Source organism: Chenopodium album, chromosome 24 (assembly GCF_948465745.1).
Source record: "Chenopodium album chromosome 24, dcCheAlbu1.1, whole genome shotgun sequence".
In the NCBI taxonomy this organism is placed as follows: Eukaryota; Viridiplantae; Streptophyta; class Magnoliopsida; order Caryophyllales; family Amaranthaceae; genus Chenopodium; species Chenopodium album.
In genome coordinates this window covers 5849250-5870722 of record NC_137857.1, presented here as the reverse complement: position 1 = coordinate 5870722, position 21473 = coordinate 5849250, and the positions used below count along the sequence as shown (strand labels likewise).

At 33.6% G+C, this 21473-nt stretch overlaps 2 protein-coding genes and 1 long non-coding RNA gene across 3 annotated transcripts; 2 read left to right on the top strand and 1 right to left on the bottom strand.

Annotated features, from left to right (window-relative positions):
* The first annotated feature begins 2471 nt into the window (after nucleotides 1-2471).
* LOC145610449 (two-component response regulator ARR10-like) lies at nucleotides 2472-5703 on the top strand. Its single transcript, XM_081665791.1, has 6 exons — nucleotides 2472-2589; nucleotides 3119-3271; nucleotides 4103-4459; nucleotides 4543-4619; nucleotides 4737-5492; nucleotides 5641-5703. The coding sequence occupies exons 1-6, from the start codon at nucleotides 2472-2474 to the stop codon at nucleotides 5701-5703; spliced, it is 1524 nt and encodes a 507-aa protein (XP_081521917.1).
* Nucleotides 5704-9562: 3859 nt separating this feature from the next.
* Nucleotides 9563-11671, top strand: LOC145611760 (temperature-induced lipocalin-1-like). The gene is made up of 2 exons (XM_081667120.1): nucleotides 9563-10061; nucleotides 11241-11671. The coding sequence occupies exons 1-2, from the start codon at nucleotides 9672-9674 to the stop codon at nucleotides 11424-11426; spliced, it is 576 nt and encodes a 191-aa protein (XP_081523246.1). The 5' UTR covers nucleotides 9563-9671; the 3' UTR covers nucleotides 11427-11671.
* A 4824-nt stretch (nucleotides 11672-16495) lies between these two features.
* LOC145612293 (uncharacterized) lies at nucleotides 16496-21215 on the bottom strand. The gene is made up of 4 exons (XR_014106567.1): nucleotides 21141-21215; nucleotides 19820-20015; nucleotides 19230-19317; nucleotides 16496-16727 (listed from the first exon to the last, which is right to left on the bottom strand). It is a non-coding gene; the product is annotated as an uncharacterized LOC145612293 (long non-coding RNA).
* Nucleotides 21216-21473: the final 258 nt, after the last annotated feature.

The following is a 21473-nucleotide window of genomic DNA, read 5'->3' as shown; positions in this document are numbered from 1 at the left end:
AAGCTTTAAATGAGCAATTCTTTTTCAATACAAAGTTTAGGAATTCAACAAAGATTTCTAACCAAGTTGTTAACATAAATTCTTCCTGTTTTTCTAAATTGTACTCACCTTTTTTTTTATCCATCCGTTTTTCCAAGTTTTTATTCACTAGACTTTATTTATTCTTGTAGGCTAACTTTTACGTATTTATTATTTATCATCATATTCATATGCAATCCCATTTAATTATATAAAATAATCTCCTCACTCTCTATTTCTCAACTTTTCAAAGCAAAAGTAGTCATATATTTTGTATCAATATTAAGGCGGAGAAAGTTAACACTCAGGCCGGTATAATACACTAATTCAAGTATATTTCACTAACAATTAGCACTGTCAAAACGGTTTGACAGTTCGGTTTCGGTTCGGTTTGAAATCGGTTCGATATTTAATCGGGTCGGTTTGGAATCGGTTTAATTGTCTCATGGATCGGTTTTGGTTCGGTTCAAATAGTTATCGGTTCGATTCGGTTTCGGTTTATTCTTAAGCGGTTTTAATTCGGTTCGGGTTGTAAACAGTCCGGGTAGTAAACGGTTTGGTGCAGACGGGTTGCGGTTTGTTAACGGTGCGGTGTAAACGGTTTTTATCCCGGTTCAAACAGTTTCGGGTTGGAAACGGTTTCGGGTTAGAAACAGTTCGGTTCTTTTTTGGTTCAGTTTATAACTGGTTCGGTTCTTTTTCGGTTCAGCTTTTAACTGGTTCGGTTTTCGGTTCAGTTTATAACTGGTTCGGTTCTTCGATGGTTTAACCACTTTAACGTTATTCATATCGGTTCCATTTCAAGTTTACTAAATTACGGTTCGGGTCGGTTTTTGGTTTCAAAAAATAAATTGTTTATCGAGTTGTTTGGATTCGGGTAGTTAAATGGTTTTGGTTTGAAATTTGATAATACTTGCTAACCTTTTGCGTTCACAAGTTTTATATAAAGTCGCGAATCATTTCATATTTAGGCATCATATTATAAACAAATTCTCATTGATTTTATAAATACATATTATGTTCTGTTTCAAGTTTAGTCATACTGATCTTACTAGTTATATTCCCGTCAAAAAAAAGTTTGTAAACGGTTCGATTTAATTATATTCCCGTCAAAAAAAAAAATCCATTTAATTATATAAAAAAGTTTGTAAACAGTTCGATTTAGAAGCGATTTGGTTCATAAACGGTTCGGTTTATAACCAGTTCGATTTACAATCAGTTCGGTTTTTAAATGGTTCGGTGCAAACGGGTAGCAGTTTGCTAACAGTTCGGTGTAAGCGGTTTTTTTGCCAGTTTAAACGGTTTCGGGTTGGAACCGGTTTCGGGTTAGATACGATTCGGTTCTTTTTCGGTTCGGTTTCTTTCAGTTCGGTTTATATTTGGTTCGGTTTGTTAACGGGTTCGGTTTTTATACGGTTTAACATTATTCGGGTCGATTCGGTTTCGGGTTTATTAAAATACGGTTCGGGTCGGTTTTCGGTTTCAAAAAAATCGGTTTTTAATCGGTTCGGTTCTCATTTGGGTCGGTCGGTTTCGGGCAGTTAAACGGTTTCGGTTTGAAATTTTACAGTACTACTAACAATACATTTAATCTAAGGTTGAATTTGTTAGATGTATACAAAGTACTTGATATATATTCCATACATGTGGTGTATAAATAAGCCAGTATTAAACAGGTTATCATAGCTAATAAATCATTTCTTATTAAGGCCATATACAAAAATGGTTAGAAAACAACCTTTCTTATAATTAATTTGTGAATCTATTGGAGTATTAAAAATACTTGTATTATTATAAAAGAATAATTTGTAACAGAAATACGAAGTATGAAAAAAAAATCTTGAAAAAAAGGAAAGAAATTAAGAAACAAATATTATAAAATAAAGGAGAATATACAACATTCCATAAGAGCAGCTAGAATATCCAAAAAATAAATAAATAAAATTAAAATTAGGAGCATGTAATGAATTAAATGATAATAATAAATAGCACCGAAATTATGATGATAATAATAATGTAAGATTAGTACTGGTAGAAATAAGTAGGAAAAGTGGACTTCAAAATAAAAAGTAGGACAAGAGGAGTTTATTACCTTATAAATGGATTCGAACAGCTAAAGAGACATCGAACATTGAAGCAAGAGTGGGATAAGCTACCTTGTTTGCACATTTGACATTTAATCACTTAAATTCCCTCATTGTACCCCTTTTGACTTTTCTACATTCAACAATTTTATCTGATCATTAATACATCATTCATCGTCTTTTCCATCTCAAGTTCCACCAAAATTTATCCAATTAATTTTTATTATTTCAAATTAATTCATGTAATTATTGGTCTTAACTCTACTATAATTACATATATATGCAATATATATACCAAACCCCTAAGGTTTATGCTGTACATACATACTGTAGAATCCTATTCATCTGAATTCCGTTCAAAACTTAAAAATGAACAACTTAGTTGAAAGTGAGCGATTCCCTATGGGACTTAGGGTTCTAGTTGTGGATGATGACACTACTTGTCTCAAGTTGATGGACACTCTCCTTAAAAAATGTCACTATCAAGGTTTGTTTTTCTTTTCCGGCTACACCTTACTCCTTTCTTCATTTTACTCATCCATTTTTTATTTTAAGTTTTATTTTTCATTTGCTTTATTTCTTTGTCTCAAAAACCCTTATTTATATGTATATTGTGCGATATTTTTCATCAATTGAAAATAATAGAATATATAAAAACTTTTTGGTTGAGTAGGTCTTTCAATCATAAGAGATAATCTGATATGCATACACCTTGTAATTATTTATTACTTCGTATCCCAAAATAAACATTTATAAACAAAAAAGGAACTATCTTCCACAATACACTAGGAACACATCATCAAATGCAATGTGTTAATGTCTTATGAGTTTTGTTTTCGATCCTTCCATCAAAGTTCAAAGCATGATTACTAGTTGACAATTGAGCATGAATATTTTTATATATTATTGAAAATTTGTGTCAATGAGAAATTGAGAATATAAGTTTTTTATTATTCCTTGTTCAAGTTCTAATTTTTTATTTTATTTTTTATTTCATTTTATTGTTTTGGTAATAGTCACGACGACCAATGAAGCAAAGGAGGCGCTGAAGCTTTTGAAAGAAAGCAAAAACAAGTTTGATATAGTGATCACCGATGTTGAGATGCCGGAAATTAATGGTATCAAGCTCCTTCAGCTTGTGGGTCTGGAAATGAATCTGCCTGTCATTAGTAAGCTCATCCTACAAATATCTACCTTGATAAATTAAGTTTTTAGAATCAATTTGATCATCTTTCCTTTCTTGAAAAATGCTTACGTTTGCTATTTTGAGCATTTCCCATTGTTGATTGGTTCTGTTTCAATTATTTTTATAGATTGATACAATTTTTTTTTACACAAATTTCCTCATACATATCTAATTTTAATGTAACTATTCTCTTTTATCAAAATACTTCGTATTAACCTATTCCCGTAGCAAAAACTTCTATTTACAAAAACATTTACCTACTTTTGATATAAATTTTTCTAGCTATTTTCAAAGTTAACTGAATGCCGTAATATATACTTATTGCCTTTTCGCTATTTTCGCTTTGTTAAGAACAACTCCAATAGAAAGCTAAATTGTCAAATTAGGTTGTCATACACTCATGCCACATATGATTTTGCTGTATCCAGACTAATACCAATCCAACCCAATCAATTTAAATTTCTTTAAAAAGATAATATTTCATTCTTTTTCACGCTTTTAAACTAATTATCTTTCTAGTTATAAATCTTGAATCTTAAGGATGTAGAGTTGGCTTGATGGTAGCACTCCCATCTCGTAACCTCAAGGTTACGGGACGGGATCGATCCTTGCCTCCAGTATTAATTATAATATACTCCGTAAATTTTGTCAATGACTTGATCTATTTAGATGATAATTCTTTGAATCTATAAAATAAGCCACTACAATTAGTAGTAATACTCAGTACAGAGTAACATTTCATGGATGTTATTTCTGTTGAGTTTTACCCATTGTAAATGGTGAGATTCTAATATAAACCTTTTTCAACTAATAGTGCTATCAGCTTATAGCGATACGAAGCGAGTCATGGATGGCGTTAGGAATGGAGCTTGTGACTATTTGGTGAAACCCGTGAGGATTCAGGAGCTACAAAATATATGGCAGCATGTTGTCAGAAAGAACAATAAGCATATTCCTCTACGAAGAGCAGCTAGCTTGGCAAAAAATAAGATGCAAAGAGAAGGCACTGAAGTAAGTTCTGGGGATGACTTTAATGATGATGACGATGATGAAATGGAAGAGGGTAGCCCTGGGAATGAAGACCCATCAACCCAGAAAAAGCCTCGACTTTTCTGGTCGGTTGAGCTACATCAGAAGTTTGTTGATGCTGTCAACCAATTAGGCCCTGATAGTAAGTAGATCGAAATACTTCTTTAATTAATAGATTTTAGCATTTTGTTGATTAGTTGCATACTTCTTTTTAATCTTTTGCAGAGGCTTTTCCTAAGAAGATTCTTGACCTAATGAACGTTGAAGGACTTACAAGAGAAAAGGTTGCAAGCCATTTACAGGTGTATATATATGGACTTTTCTTTCTTTCACTCTATATGTTGATTGATTAAGTACTTAACATTATGTTGGCAATAACAATAATGCCTAATATTGAAATCCTTCTTACATTATTTCAGAAATATAGGCTTTATCTTCGAAAGGTGAATTCTGGTATGAGTCTGCAGCCAGGAAGCAAATTTGGCTCTATCGGGGCTGATCCTGAGGATGCACACATAGGAGGAGGCTATGGAATATATCGCAGCCTTGCAGGGAATGGAAAATTTCCTAGTATTACATCTCTACCACAACAAGGAGGAGGAATGTTTGGTCGCTTGAACACTACTGATGGATTATTTAGTCTTAGAGCCCTCTCTTCTTCTCCAATGCTTCAAACAAACTCAAGCAACTCCAACAATAATTTTGTGAAGTTTGACCCATCGAGTTTTTCTGCAAACCAAAATACTAGTTCGTGTCAAGGCATTAGTGCAACAGTGCAAATGAATAAGCCGCCTTCTCTACTTTCTCCAGCAATCGATGGAACCTCACTACCACAATCATCTCTCATTTCATCCTTTTCAAATATTAGTGGCATAGGATTTAGGGGTGCCGCTAATTTAATGGATCCTAATTTCAAAGCGAGATGGGGGGCTTCTATGCAACCTACAATTCAGGGCCCTCAAAATCTCCTTTCAACCAATGTCTCTGCTAGTAGCACCACTCATGTTAATGCTCAAAATCAGACTAGTCAAAATGACGCGCTTGACTTTTGTAATGGGATCTCATCTGCAGATGAATTAAAAGGAAATGTGTTGGATGACACAAAGCTATTTTGTGGTCAAGGGCAAAGTAGTTCTGAATCTTTAGAGGATGTCTTGGGGAGGTTTCTTAAACAGGTATGACCACATTTACTGATTACAACAGTGCATTGCATCCTCTTTGTATTTAATGTATGGAGGATATATATCTTAGGGAGCGAGGTGTCTTGTTTTGTATTCAGATCAACCTCTATTATAATGTACTCACGCAAGTGCATTTATGCAGGGAAATGATGAAACTACAACAGGACGAGGAGACTTTAGCCTTGATCCCTTCCTCATGCAATAGTTTCATTTATATGTTATAAGTTACTTCACCCTACAGGACACATTTTGTTAAAGTAATGTTTATTTTAATTAGGATACTCTATATATCTAATTTTTGTAGAATTTTCAGCATTAATTGAGTCGCGTTGCTCTTGTGTAATGTTATTCCTGTGTTACACATTTTTACAAGGTAATTTGGTCTAAGAAATATGTTGGTAACTCTATTATACTTTGGCTGGATTTTATTTTGTTTTCTGTTTTTATTTTTCTCTGTCTTTGGATTTGTTCCTCTGTCAAATCATTTAACATTGATTTTTAAGGAGTTAATTAAGGTTGATTGAAAACATCATGGAGTTATCGATCAAGTTCCTTATTATTATCTTGATTTTTTAATTAAAATACTGGTGAGCATATTACTCCCCTTCTTGTATGTACGGACTATTACAATGTCATTCTACTTGAGTCTTAAAAGTGTCTTTGTGTCTTATACTCGTACTAGAAGCCAACCATCATTTCCAGTGGTACAGTTAACTCAATGCAAGTTCTATGCAGTAATTTATTTGGTGTTATTAGAAATCTACTGATTACTGAAGTATCAAGACTTGGTGTACCGCTATCATATCAATGAGCCAAAGATCACTTATTCTCTTGAATCAAATATCTTCAAGCTTGCTCATTTATCTGAATGTCTGATACACCATTTTTCTGCCCAGCAATCTACCAGTTAGCTAGTGAACTATGTTTATGCTCTGGATGAACATTCTTACCTATAATTACATCGAAAAATGTTCACATATCAATTATCAAAGATTGTTATATGTATTTGGGTACAAGGTTCATTCAAGGGTTATTTTTGTTTTTTTGCTCATTTAATTAAAATAGTTATGCTCGTTTAATCATCTAACAGTTAAAAGGAAAATTTGGCCAAAAGGTCATTTTAAGTGGTTGACTTTGTGAAAAATGTTCTAACATTACACAGAAAATTAAAGGTGGCAAAACAGATTCTTATATCTCCATTTATTAGATTGTAAAGAGGGATCTTTGACCAAATTTCAATCATTGACTTTATTTTACAGCCATTCACCATCACATGTTCAGCTTCGAGACGGAGAGACCCCACGTGATTGTAGGGATCGGAAGGGGTCACTACGACACCCACTATGTCACACTTACAAGACAATCAACCCAAATTCAATATAATGAAACCAAAATTATCACACAACCAAGGCAGCAATATAGCAGTAGCAAATGAACAACAATACCAACAATAATCGGAAGAAACTATAATAATCAACACACACGGATTATACGTGGAAAACCCCTTCGATGTGAAAAATAAAAACCACGGGACCGTTTCAGGAGTCCACCCTAGATTCTCTTATTGATAATTGAGGGTAAAATAAACCCAAATCAGTCTACAAAAGGTTTAACAACCCACCAACAACAACAAACAATAAGAGATCAAAATTAGAGAGCAAAAGAGTAGAATTCACCCAAAAACAGCAATTCTGTCCGAAGTAGATTCTGACCAAACCAGACCTCAAAACGACGATCCAACCGTCCAAAATGAAGCCCTTGATGTCAGGAGTAAGATGTCAAAATTTGGGGATGATTCGACGGTGGAATTTCCGGTGACGGACAAATATCTGAAAGCTGTCCCTAAAAATCCGAAGACCACCTTCACTCAAAACCCTCACTTTTGTGTGTGTTTTGTTCTACTGCTCTTACTGCACTTGCTGCCCTCTCTTAGCAAGTATTACCCTTGATAAGCTTGCTAAATAAGCCACCAAAAAATAAGCCCCAAGATAGACTCATAATAGTAAGTAAAATGTAATGCAATTTGGGCCATTTATGAAGACCAAAATAATGAACATTTTACCATAACTTGGGCTGGACCCCTAACAGTGATGACATGACCCTAAGAGATCCCCTAAAGTGATGCAAACTCAAAATTCTATTTTGTTTGTGTAATTAAATTTACATATAAGCATTAAATTTACACTTGAAAATCGTAAAAAGTTAAGAAATCATAAAAATATAAACACTAATTACACTTATTTACGCGTATTTTTGTCATAAATTCCTAAATTTATACAATTTCCAAGAGTGTATTTAATTATTAAATATAGCCCTTAGGGCTACATATAGCATTACCCTTTAAATTATGCCTCCTTTGTTCTGGTAATTTTGGAGCAACTCAAGAAGCTTCGTATTTCTCATCTTTCGGTCTTTCCTTAATGAGGAAGCTTGCATGCATGTAGGCGGCCTTCAAATGCGAACATTCCACTTTTTGTATTTCTCTATTTCGAAGTACACAAACTTTTCATTAAACCGGGTGTTCACTATTTTAATGAAAATCAAAAGGAAGCATGAGTTTGGTGGCCCAATTTTGGCAAGGAAAAAATGAAATATTATTTTCTCTCTCCTCTTTATTCAACAGATTCTTTTTTTGATCTTTCTTCTTCAATCTTCTTTTTCTCTGTTTTTTCTCTCTCCTCTTGTTCTCATCTTCTTTTGTTTTTCTCTCTCCTCTACTTCTCATCTTCTTTTGTTTTTCCTCTCTCCTCTAGTTTCTGGTGATAATTGATGATGTTGATGTTTCTACTCTAGGTTAGTGTTTGTACTTTTTTTGTAAATTTTTCGTCGCTTTGCTCAGTGAGATGGTCGGAAATGGTAGAATCAACAATAGTTTCAACGCGATCGACGTCGCTAACGGTGGTTCCGACGGTGACTTTTGATTTGTTTGAGTGATTGTATAGTTTTTTCATGACTATTGTTAATTTTTGTGTTTGTTTCGTTAATTTTGATACTCTGTTTTGCATATATAGTTTAATTACTTTTGTAAAAAAAGGTCAATTTTATGAAGAAAAAGGGTTACTTTTGTGAAAAAAAGGGTCACTTTGGTGAAAAAACAAAATCATTTTTGTGAAAAAGGGTTATTTTTATGAAAAAAAGGGGTCACTTTTGTGAAAAAAAAGGGCCACTTTTGTGAAAAAAGGGTCACTTTTGTGAAAATATGGAGCACTTTTGTAGAAGAAAAAGGGTTACTTTTGTACAAAAAAAGGGTCACTTTTCGCAAAATGTTCGATGTACAATAAAAATACTGTACACCGGGTGCATGCAAAAGGGATTGTTCGAAGTATCACAATTCACAACAAATTTTCTTTTAAGCTAGTTTCATAATAATTACAACAATTTCCTATTTGATAAGGACTCATTATTATGTTGTTATGCAATTAACAATCAAATACTTCCCTCGCTCTCATATTTTCTTTATTTACTTGTATATACTTATAATTTCTATTTTTAGATGTGTCGATACATGATTTAATAATTTATATCTTTAATAATGTAATTGTAAAAGTTAAAGAGGAGCATTGTTGTTGATTGAATACTTCATAGTCCGTACCCTTGAGCCATAAGTAGTTGGGATATGTGAACCATAAATGGGAGCCGACATGAAGTAGTGTGAAAAGAAAGGAATAATTTGGAATTGAAGATATAAAGAGGTATCAAAATCACACTTGATCCAATTTGATTCGATATTGAATCGAAAAATATCCAATACATATTTAGACCCGCGTAATTACGTGAACATAACAATTTAATATGACCCAATTTTTAAAATTGACCAACTTGACCTTATCAGATCCGACCCGATCATTCGAATTGACACCATTCCGCCCAAGTGAGAAACAAGGGGCTGTTGGTAAAACACAAAGAGGAGGACAAAGAAAACTAGAGGGGTGTGGGCCCTCAAATAGAAAAGCCTAGAAAAAAAATCCATATGTAAGGTGGGAAGATAGCCACGTACGTAAAGTAAAGCAATTGTATCGTTGTCAAAAATCAAAATCAGAGATGAGATAGGGTTGGTTATATACTACTACTCCCTAAAACCAATTCCCCAACATTCCATTCAATAGAACATAGTATTTCTCCAATTAATTGTGCAATTAATTAATTGACAGAGAAAGAATTAAGAATTAAGAGATGGGTAGTAGTAGTACTACTAAGAAGGAGATGGAAGTGGTGAAAGGGGTGAATCTAGAGCGATACATGGGAAGGTGGTATGAAATCGCATCATTTCCGTCATTGTTTCAGCCGAAAGACGGCGTCAACACCAGAGCCACTTACAAGCTCAACCCTGACGGAGCCACCGTCCACGTTCTCAACGAAACCTGGAGTGGTGGCAAGAGGAGTTTTATCGAGGGTTCCGCCTACAAAGCCGACCCCAAATCCGATGAGGCTAAGCTCAAGGTTAAATTCTATGTCCCTCCTTTCTTGCCAATCATCCCTGTTGTTGGCGATTATTGGATTCTCTATCTCGATGATGATTATCAGTATGCCTTGATTGGCCAGCCTTCTCGCAAATATCTCTGGGTACACACCTTTTATCTCTTCTTTATATTTCTAATTATTTAATTTGATACTACTCTCATAAATTATTATTATTTCAATTTTTTAATTGCAAATACTGGTTTCGTGCATGTAAAACCTCTGATCGATCAGTTAGTTACAACAATCAATCAATCAAAACCTTAATCCGGGTTGGCTACCTGAATCAAAAGTGACTGTTCCGTGTAGACATCGATGAAAATCTTCCTCCTCCATCAGTTACTTACAACAACTTGTATTAATATGTGGAACCCATATTAATTACTTTTAAAAAATTCGAGTGTACAATAATTACCTTTGAAACGAATAAAAGTTACCCTAATATGCATAAAAGTAATCCAATACAAATAAAAATTATTAGTTCTTGCAAAAAAAAAAAATTAAAAAAAAAAATATTATTAGTTAAAATCACATTTTAAATGACTAAAAATCAATTATTAGTTATTGAATGTAATTAAATTACCATTATAAAACTTTCCTTGTTGTCTATTTATATAAAAATTTGTATTATGTTTAAAGTTACTCAAAAAAGACAAAAAATTATCCTAAAATTAGGTAAAAGTTATCCTTATACTGATCGATGTACTGTAAACTGAGTGTATACAAAAGTTTTTGTGTTGGAAATCAATAACTATATACTAAAAGACACACCAACAATGACACGTGTCATGTCCTGGTGTGTCCTTAGTATTTTGTTTTTAATTTAATATAATTAGAAAAGATTTATTTAAGGAAGTTATTTAAAAGAAAAGTTTTTTTTTTTGTCAACCAAATAAACAAGCAATAATATTTACCTTTTTTATGTTATTGCGTAATTAAGTACGAATTAATAAGGAAATAAATAATCGTTTTACATAAGATTATTAAGATATAATTATGGCAGAATATAATTTATTCTACAAAGATATTAACTTTTTATTTTGTATGTCATAAATTATTTTATAAAAAGAAAACATGGAGTAATTAAAATAACCGTGCATGGCACGGGACCTAACCTAGTTATATTAACTGTTGACTGTTGTGCTATAAGTTGATTAAGACTTAGTATGTGGGATTTGATTAGCTAGCTGATTAAGACTTATTATGTGGGAAATGAAAACAGTGGTATATAGATAAGCTGAGTGTTTCCGAGATTTGATTATGATAATAATAATGTGTGTACAGATTCTTTGCCGGACACCTCATATGGATGAGGAGATATACAACCAGCTGGTGCAGAAGGCCACTGACGAGGGGTATGATGTCAGCAAACTTCATAAGACTCCTCAAGCTGACCCTCCGCCGGAAGCTGATGATGCTCCCGAGGACACCAAAGGCATTTGGTGGTTTAAATCCATCTTCGGCAAATAAGTACAATGGATTTCTTACAAATGGTGTACTTTGTTTTCCCTTGTTGCTGTATTTAGCCTAGCTTTGTATGTCTGTAGTCCTGCATCTGTTTTCCCTTACTGCTCTAGTTTTCTCTTGGGTCTTGCATCTACAAGACTACAACTACTGGATTGATTTCTCTTTGCTTAGTGTCTTATAGTGCTGCTTGTAAATGGAATGCTCTGTTTCTACTTAAATATATATATCCTACTTCTCTTTTAGCTTAATTACCTTCTCATGGTGTCTCGTGTAGTGTAGTTGGAATGTCTGATGATCCTCTTGTTCTTAGCTTAGTTATAGTAGACATTCAAATAAGGATCTGTTCTCTTCAGCTTAATTTCAATTCAGTTCAGTTCCTAATTTCCTTTTCTCATAAACAATTCATTTCATTTTAGTTCAGTTCAACTCAGCTCCTATCAGTTCAGTATAGTTCAGTTTAGTTTAGTAAATCAGAATAGGTCCTAAAATGTTGCTGCTCTGGCTTGTACACTCCATACAACAATACAAACAATGTCTCCTAGAGTCTTAGCTAGGCGAGAGAAGTTAAGATATTGGACCTGATGATGCTTAAGCATAACCTCCCCTAGGAGCTTTAATAAAGTTTCCAACATAATCAATCGTCTATATTTGAGCATTTTCAGCTTTATTGGGCCTGATATGATTTGAAATCGTGAAGATTCTCTTAGGCCCATGAGATATTCTTGTAGGTTATTTGAACTATTTGAAATCCAACACTCCTCTCTATCTAATGGACCCATACCACTGATTTCCAACACTCCTATGTTGGCCATTAGAGGTGAGCAAAACTTGGTGCCCAGGTCCCTGAATCGGTATGAACAAGGTCTAAGATTTTGGAATCAATCCTGGCGCCGTTTAGAATTGGATCTAGAATATTTTGAACCGGAAACCAGAACCGGAGGGAATTAGTTCTGGAACTTGGTACCCGATTAACGTGCACAATGAATTGAAGTAGTGCACAAGTATGAAGTACTTTCTCCGTTCTAAATTAGATGATAATTCATAAATTCTAATTTTGACTAGCTTTTGTGATTTATTGTTAAGAAAAAATATAATCATGCAATATCTGGTTGAATTCTTTTTATTGTGTATTTTCAAATCATCAACTTTTTATAAACTTGATATTTTTTTATTATTATTTTTTTATATATTTTTTATAATTTTTTTTGTCAAAAACTACATAATTAAACCCATAATTTTTGAGAAACTACCTAATAAAAACAATGTAAGAAATTACATAAAGGGGGGGGGGGAATGTTGTAATAAATTACCTCTAGTTGAATTTTTAAATTTGTCTAAATATACTGTTGTTAATACACTTCTACTTCTATCCACACTTCTCTCTCTAAACACTTACTAACTTAAGCTTTAGAAGGGGTAATAATGTTTGCCACTTAAAGTGTGTTTTACTTACCTAATTTTCACTTATCTGAACCTAAACTATTGTAAACATATTTATACTTATTTTAGTTGTAATTTGTACTTTGATAATCTTTATCATAACTTATTTTTACCAAATTTAGCTTATTTAAATCAAACTTAACTTATCTTACTTCATTAAACATAAAATAAGTGAAAGTAAGGTTAACAAAACATGTCTTTATATATGCATGTATCACCTAAACATACATATAATATATTTTCAAAAATGATACAAGTCATACAAGTATATGCTATCAAACATCAATTAACTATCTTTCTAAATTATAATCGGATGTTTTATTAGATTTTTTTTCACACAAGCTAAACTAGATTATTCTTTTATTATTTTTTTGAACCAAAGCTAGATTATTTGTTCAAAATAATTAGAAAAAAGAATTATGCCCATGTTCGTGATAGGCTTAAGTTCACGAAATCAGTGCAAGTTTTGAACGGGTAAATTGATCGTTTTAAGGCATATTGGATGGTTCTACCCACCCAATTGGACTCTCGGAAGGTATTAGGGACCATGGTAAACATCTCGGCAATTTTTATTTCAAGGCAAAAAAAAGACAAAAAGTTCCAAAATTGAAGGCTATCATCCACGTTTTTTGAGGAATTTTTGAGGTTACGGGCCCGGTGGCGAAAAGTCTTATGACCGTAGGAGATACATCTTAGGGTCATATAATGACGTTTGGAACCATATATGACCTTTATATGTTGTAAAAAAATGTCCATGGTAGGCATCAGTTCACGGAATAGGTGCAAGTTTCGAACGGGTAAATTGACCGTTTTAAGACATATTGGATGGTTCCACCCACCCAATTACACTCCCAGAGGGTATTAGTGAACATGGTAAACATCTCGGCAATTATAATTTCTGCGCGAAAAAAGGTAAAAAAATTCCAAAATTAAAGGCGCTATTATTATCCACGCTTTTTGAGGAATTTTTAAAGCTACGGGCCCGGTGGCAAAAAGTCTTGAGACCCTAGGGGATACATCTAAGGGTCATATGACATTTGGAACCATATATGACCATTATATGTTGTAATAAATGTCTGTGGTAGGCTTAAGTTCACGAAATCGGTACAAGTTTCGATTGGGTAAATTGACCTTTTTAAGGCATATTGGATGGTTCCACCCACCCATTTGGACTTCGGGAGGGTATTAGGGACCATGGTAAACATCTCAACAATTTTTATTTCCGGGCAAAAAAAGGTCAAAAAGTTCCAAAATTAAAGGCTTATCCATGCTTTTTGAGGTTACGGGGCCTGGTGGCGAAAGGTCTAGAGACCTTTGGGGATACATCTTAGGGTCATATAATGACGTTTGGATCCATATATGACCATTATATGTTGTAAAAAATGTCCGTGGTTGGCTTCAGTTCACGAAATCAGTGCAAGTTTCGAACGGGTAAATTGAACGTTTTAAGAGGTATTGGATTATTCCACCCACCTAATTGGACTACCGGAACGTATTAGGGACCATGGTAAACATCTCGGCAATTTTTATTTTTGGGCGAAAAAAGGTAAAAATGATTCCAAAATTGAAGGCTATTATCCACGGTTTTTGAGGAATATTTGAGGTTACAGGGCCCGGAGGTGAAAAATCTTGAGACCCTATGGGATACATCTTAGGGACATATAAAGACGTTTAGAACCATATAAGACCTTTATATATTGTAAAAAATGTTCGTGGTAGGCTTCAATTCACGAAATCGGTGCAAATTTCGAACGGGTAAATTGACCGCTTTAAGGCATATTGGATGGTAGGTTCCACTCACCCAATTGGACTGCCGGAGGGAATTAGCGACCATGGTAAACATCTCGGCAATTTTCATTTCCGGGTGAAAAAAGGTCAAAAAGTTTCAAAATTAAAGATTACTATCCATGCTTTTTGAGAAATTTTAAAGGTTACGGGGCCCGGTGGCGAAAAGGTTTGAGACCCTAGGGGTAGGGCTGGCAAAAAGTGACCCGACCCGAAAACCCGACCCGAACCCGACCCGAAAAAAGCGGGTTTGGGTTGAGATTTTTGACCCGAAAACTTAAATGGGTCGACACGAACCCGAACCCGAAATTAAATGGGTTAGGTTAAGGTTGAAAATCTCAACCCGAAAACGACCCATCTAATCCGAAATAAGTTAAATACCCAAAAAAAAAAAAAAAAAACAAAATACCAAAGTTAACCAGCCCAAGCCCATATTTAGGTTCTAATAAAAACTAAAACCCTAAAATCCTCTCACACTCTCACTCCTCAGCTTCACGGCCCTCACTTCTCACAGCCATAAGAAGCTCTTTCTGTCTCCTAGCTATTTCAGTTTTCTCTCTCTTCAACCGTGGAGATCCATTTGCAATTCAAGAATAGGCAGCGGCAGGCAGTTCCTTGACTTCCTAGTTTCTACGCATCAAATTTATGAAGAATGAGAGGTGGCGGCAGCGGTTTTATTGATAGTAGCAAACTATCAACTAGCAACACCTAAGTTCTAATGAGTGAAATTAAAGGATTTAAGGGTGTGAGGAAGCTGATGTTTGATGATGTTAACAGTACTATTCTCATTTTTTGTTATATATCCTCTAATTTATGATTTGTAAGGTATGGTTTTTAATTAAAAGAAAAAAAATTGGGTTGTAATCATTAATTAGGAATTTAGGATGTTACCTTGTTGTTTATTTTGGTTTGAAATGAAAACTTATGAACTTTTTTTTTTACAAAAATCAGTTACAGGACAAAGAAACTTGATATAGACCAAAAAAATAAAATAAAATAAAAATATCAGGTCAATTTCGGGTTGACCCGAACCCGAAATTATCAGGTTCGGGTCAGGATTTCCAACCCGAAAAAGTTAAATGGATCAGGTCAGGTTGGGGGGTTGCTGACCCGAATTTAGGTGACCCGAACACGAACCCGACCCGACCTGATCCATTTGCCAGCCCTACCTAGGGGATACATCTTAGGCTCATATAATGACATTCGAAACCATATATGACCATTATATGTTGTAAAAAAATGTCTGTGGTAAGCTTCAATTCACGAAATCGGTGCAAGTTTCGAACGGTTAAATTGACCGTTTTAAGGCACACTAGTGGAAAAATCCTCATCCGTAACGGGCAAAAAAGGGCCATCCGTAACGGGCAGCGTCCGTTACGTATGCGGCCGTTACGGATGGCCATTGTTATTCGTAACGGGCATCTGAAATGTCCGTTACGAATAACCCATTATTCGTAACTGACATTTCAGATGCCCGTTACGAATAACCCATTATTCGTAATTGACATTTCAGATGTCCGTTACGAATAACCCATTATTCGTAACTGACATTTTAGATGTCCGTTACGAATAACCCATTATTCGTAACTGACATCTTAAATGTCCGTTACGAATAGAGTTTTATTGTATATAATTTAACACTTATTTGTAACGGGCAACAAAAGTGCCCGTTACGAATAACTGGTTATTTGTAACTGACAATTTTGCTGTCCGTTACAAATAATTATTAAATTAAATTTTCATTTTATTTAATTTCGACAGCATGTATTTATATATAATTAATATATATTAATTAAAACCTGTTATAATATACCTGTTCCTGTAAAAAGCAATTATACCAAACAATCTTTCGTAAAAATTAATACGACGTAATATAAAAACTGAAGTAGTAACACATTACAAATAAAAACTTGTATAAATTTATCCAACATATACAACAACACTAAAAATATTACGTTGTTCTACCTAAGCTAATAGTTAAGCATTCAATAAATATTTACTTCTAAAGTATTGCGCCCATTGTTCTCGAACCAAATTCAACTCGTCAACATCATACGGGGCGGTCCTTGGACTAAAATCCTATTGAAAAAAAAAACCATATGAAAGTGATTACAAAATAAAAACAATCCATAATAAAAAGAATCATTAGAATAAATGTGATGAACCAAATTATAGAAATAAAACTCATAATATAGAAACAAAACACATAACATCCTTAATTGACTTATATTTTGATTTCTATGAGTTGAAATCAATAAAAAGTTAACATTTACTCACTTTTGGGAGCGTATAGAGCCAAAAAGGCTTCAAAATTGTGCTAAAGGACTTCTATCTTTCCCATCTTTCAAATATTGGTTCAAATTAACACAATGTAACACATAACATCCTTAATTATATTATTTTTTGGTTTCTATGAATTGAAATCAATGATAATTGACCACTATCTCACTCTTGGGAGCGTATAGAGCCCAAAACACTTCAAAATTGCCTAAGGGCCTTCTACCTTTCCCATCTTTCAAATATTTGTTCAAATTAACACAATATAATACAAAAACATCCTTAATTACCTTATATTTTGGTTTCTATGAATTGAAATCAATGAAAAGTAACCATTTACTCACTTCTAGGAGCGTATAGAGCCAAAAAGGCTTCAAAATTGCCTAAGGGACTTCTACCTTTCCCATCTTTCATGTATTGGTTCAAATTAACACAATATAATACTAAACATCCTTAATTACCTTATATTTTGGTTTTTATGAATTGAAATCAATGAAAATTGACCATTATCTCACTCTTGGGAGCTTATAGAGCCAAAAACGCTTCAAAATTGTCTAAGGGACTTCTACCTTTCCCATCTTTCAAGTATTTGTTCAAATTAACACAATATAACACATAACATCCTTAATTACCTTATATTTTGGTTTCTATGAATTGAAATCAATGAGAATTGACCAATTACTCACTTTTAGGAGCGTATAGAGCCAAAAAGGCTTGAAAATTGCCTAAGGGACTTCTACCTTTCCTATCTTTCATGTATTGGTTCAAATTAACACAATATAATACTAAACATCCTTAATTACCTTATATTTTGGTTTTTATGAATTGAAATCAATGAAAATTGACCATTATCTCACTCTTGGGAGCTTATAGAGCCAAAAACGCTTCAAAATTGTCTAATGGACTTCTACATTTCCCATCTTTCAAGTATTTGTTCAAATTAACACAATATAACACATAACATCCTTAATTACCTTATATTTTGGTTTCTATGAATTGAAATCAATGAGAATTGACCAATTACTCACTTTTAGGAGCGTATAGAGCCAAAAAGGCTTCAAAATTGCCTAAGGGACTTCTACCTTTCCCATCTTTCATGTATTGGTTCAAATTAACACAATATAATACTAAACATCCTTAATTACCTTATATTTTGGTTTTTATGAATTGAAATCAATGAAAATTGACCATTATCTCACTCTTGGGAGCTTATAGAGCCAAAAACGCTTCAAAATTGTCTAAGGGACTTCTACCTTTCCCATATTTCAAGTATTTGTTCAAATTAACACAATATAACACATAACATCCTTAATTACCTTATATTTTGGTTTCTATGAATTGAAATCAATGAGAATTGACCAATTACTCACTTTTAGGAGCGTATAGAGCCAAAAAGGCTTCAAAATTGCCTAAGGGATTTCTACCTTTTCCATCTGTCATGTATTGGTTCAAATTAACACAATATAATACTAAACATCCTTAATTACCTTATATTTTGGTTTTTATGAATTGAAATCAATGAAAATTGACCATTATCTCACTCTTGGGAGCTTATAGAGCCAAAAACGCTTCAAAATTGTCTAAGGGACTTCTACCTTTCCCATCTTTCAAGTATTTGTTCAAATTAACACAATATAACACATAACATCCTTAATTACCTTATATTTTGGTTTCTATGAATTGAAATCAATGAGAATTGACCAATTACTCACTTTTAGGAGCGTATAGAGCCAAAAAGGCTTGAAAATTGCCTAAGGGACTTCTACCTTTCCTATCTTTCATGTATTGTTCCAAATTAATACAATATAACACTAAACATCCTTAATTACCTTATATTTTGGTTTTTATGAATTGAAATCAATAACAATTGACCATTATCTTACTCTTGGGAGCGTATAGAGCTAAAAAGGTTTCAAAATTTGCAAAAAAAAAAAACTACTAACCTCTTCTAAGACACCTTTGCACTCCAAGTGAGAAGTAACAATCTCATACATGTATCTCATAATGTAGTAGCCACATTCAACGCCTCCTTCATTAGGGAATGCTAACACAAAATTACCTTTACTTCCGAAAAACAAGCATCCATTTACATCCTAAGTGAGAATACAATTCCAAGAACAGTCCCAAACGGGGACTATTCAAGATTTACTCCTAATGAAAATATAAAGCATAATAAATATTAACACATTTGAATTGGCATAAAATTGGAAGAAAATTAAACAAAAATCATAAGAAAGAAACTCTAAATGCAATGTACTAATTAAACAAAAAAAAACAAGCTACAAAACAATTAATTACTCATACCAAATTGTCAGATTTAAGCCGAATCAAAACACCATCTTGAAATGAGGACGGAGCTTCTTTAATGGAGTTGAGGGAGCTAAGGACCGAGCTGCTCCTGAAACATCAGATTCAAGTCACTCCCATTTCCCACCAAAATCAAAATATCAAATTAAATAGAAGTAAGTTTCCATTTCCAAACAAATGGCCAGGAATATCACTGTAGTAAGACTTTTAAACTTAGGGTCAGATAACAATTTTGTAAAGGTTTTTATTTTGATAACATTCAAAAGTTATTTGAAATAAGAATACATATAATAATACATATATATAGAGAGGGAAGTTCTATCAACTTGAGCTACCCCTCACTCTCGGATGTTTAACGATATTAATGTATGTATATCATATCAAATAATTATTGGGTAACTTTTAATCAATTTTAGAGTAACATTAAATTGAACAACTAACATTATAATGTAAGACATGAGATAAGTTTTATGTTGATAATACAAATACCTTTTCATCGTATTGTGATTGGTTTTTTTTTACTCATTTTAAAGGATTAACCTTATTGATAAACTATATAGTGAGATAGTTTCATGAGAAAAGGATACCTTTTTCTCAATATGATTAAAAATTTTGAAATCCTTCCCTACTGATTTTCCTTTCTAACCAAACTAAACCAAGCAATTGAAAAGAGCCCTTGTGTTGTAGAAATGTCAAATTTATACCACGAATGAAAACTTATGTCATAATCAATTGGCGATGCTTATTATTGCTGGGAATTACGGTAACCAGATATGATGAAACCTGAACATCAACAAACATAAACACAATCAATAACCAAAGAGAACACTAATTTCATCATGATAGAAAATGGAGGTCCTAAACCAATTTCATGCTTCTTGCACATCCAGAGAGTGATTACACAAGAAACAGCAGAATGTAACAATCATAAAATGTTACAACATGGCACAAAATTTCCTATCACCACTATCTCAACAGAAAAAGGCAAACTATTTTGCTAATTGGGCGTTCTGATACAAACAAGATAATGTGTACAGGCTATCATGGAAAGTTGGCACGCCCTGTGCTATCTTATGGAAGCTGTACTATCTCAGTAGGAAAGGGCAGGAATGCACAAAGTGCTATATAAGACATAACAGTTAGTCGGCAAGAAGCAAACACAGATATTTCAGCAACTTAACACCATTTTAATTTGAGGATAAAACACAAGGGAAAAATTAGTGACAACAATGCCATAGCTCAGCACCTAGCTCAATAAAGCGATTTTTTGCCAACTCTATGATTGTACAAAACAAGGTCTTGCAGTCACATAATGCAACATATTGATTCAAGTAACAATTAGTTCAAACACATAAGTTCCTTCCTGTAAAAACACACACATACTCATAAGCACTACAAAGGCTGGCATTATTCCCCAATATTTTTTATATATCTAATAATCCACACAGCCTCATTACAGTTACAGAGAAATATGATCTAATAAGCACACCATTGAAGGAAATATCTTTTATTATTATTTATTTTTTTTCAAAACTTCCTTTCCACTTGTGCACCTCAATAATTGTTGAATCAATATAGTAGGCAGCCTCATCCTTGACTTGGTTGCAATTTCCACTATATAATTTTTCATATAAACTGAATTTATCATAGAAAATGTAGCATTACAGCATATATTCTCAGATAGCAGGTAACTTTCTCCAAAAACAAGTCAGACAAAAACATAATTCATACTTAGCTCAAAATTCAAAGGCTTTTAAACTAAAACATAATAAAACCCAAAACAAATGGAAAATAGTAAAATCAATCAATTAATTTGGGGAAAAAAAAATAAAACCTATAATTCAGTAATTGCAATTAAGCAAACTGAAACAAGGGTTACGAAATTGGGGGAGGACAGAGAAAGAGTACGCTTTAATGGAGAACTATGAGCGCTTCAATGGAGAACTCAGACAGCGCTTCAATGGAGAACTCGGAGTGCGCTTCGTTAATGGAGAACTCGGAGTGCGCTTCATTCAATGGAGAACTCGGAGTGCGCTTCGTTAATGGAGAACTCGGAGTGCGCTTCATTCAATGGAGAACTCGGAGTGCGCTTCAATGGAGAACTCGGACTGCGCTTCAATGGAGAACTCAGAGTGCGCTTCAATGGAGAACTCGGAGTGCGCTTCAATAATGGAGAACTCGGAGTGCGCTTCAATATCGGAGTGCGCTTCAATAATGGAGAACTCGGAGTGCGCTTCAATA

Bases quoted from the DNA above. Each gene is read 5' to 3' on its own strand.
- LOC145610449 (XM_081665791.1), top strand. From the start codon at position 2,472: ATGAACAACTTAGTTGAAAGTGAGCGATTCCCTATGGGACTTAGGGTT. The intron at 2,590-3,118 runs GTTTGTTTTTCT...TTTTGGTAATAG, and splicing joins TAAAAAATGTCACTATCAAG to TCACGACGACCAATGAAGCA. The intron at 4,460-4,542 runs GTAAGTAGATCG...AATCTTTTGCAG, and splicing joins CAACCAATTAGGCCCTGATA to AGGCTTTTCCTAAGAAGATT.
- LOC145611760 (XM_081667120.1), top strand. From the start codon at position 9,672: ATGGGTAGTAGTAGTACTACTAAGAAGGAGATGGAAGTGGTGAAAGGG. The intron at 10,062-11,240 runs GTACACACCTTT...ATGTGTGTACAG, and splicing joins CTTCTCGCAAATATCTCTGG to ATTCTTTGCCGGACACCTCA.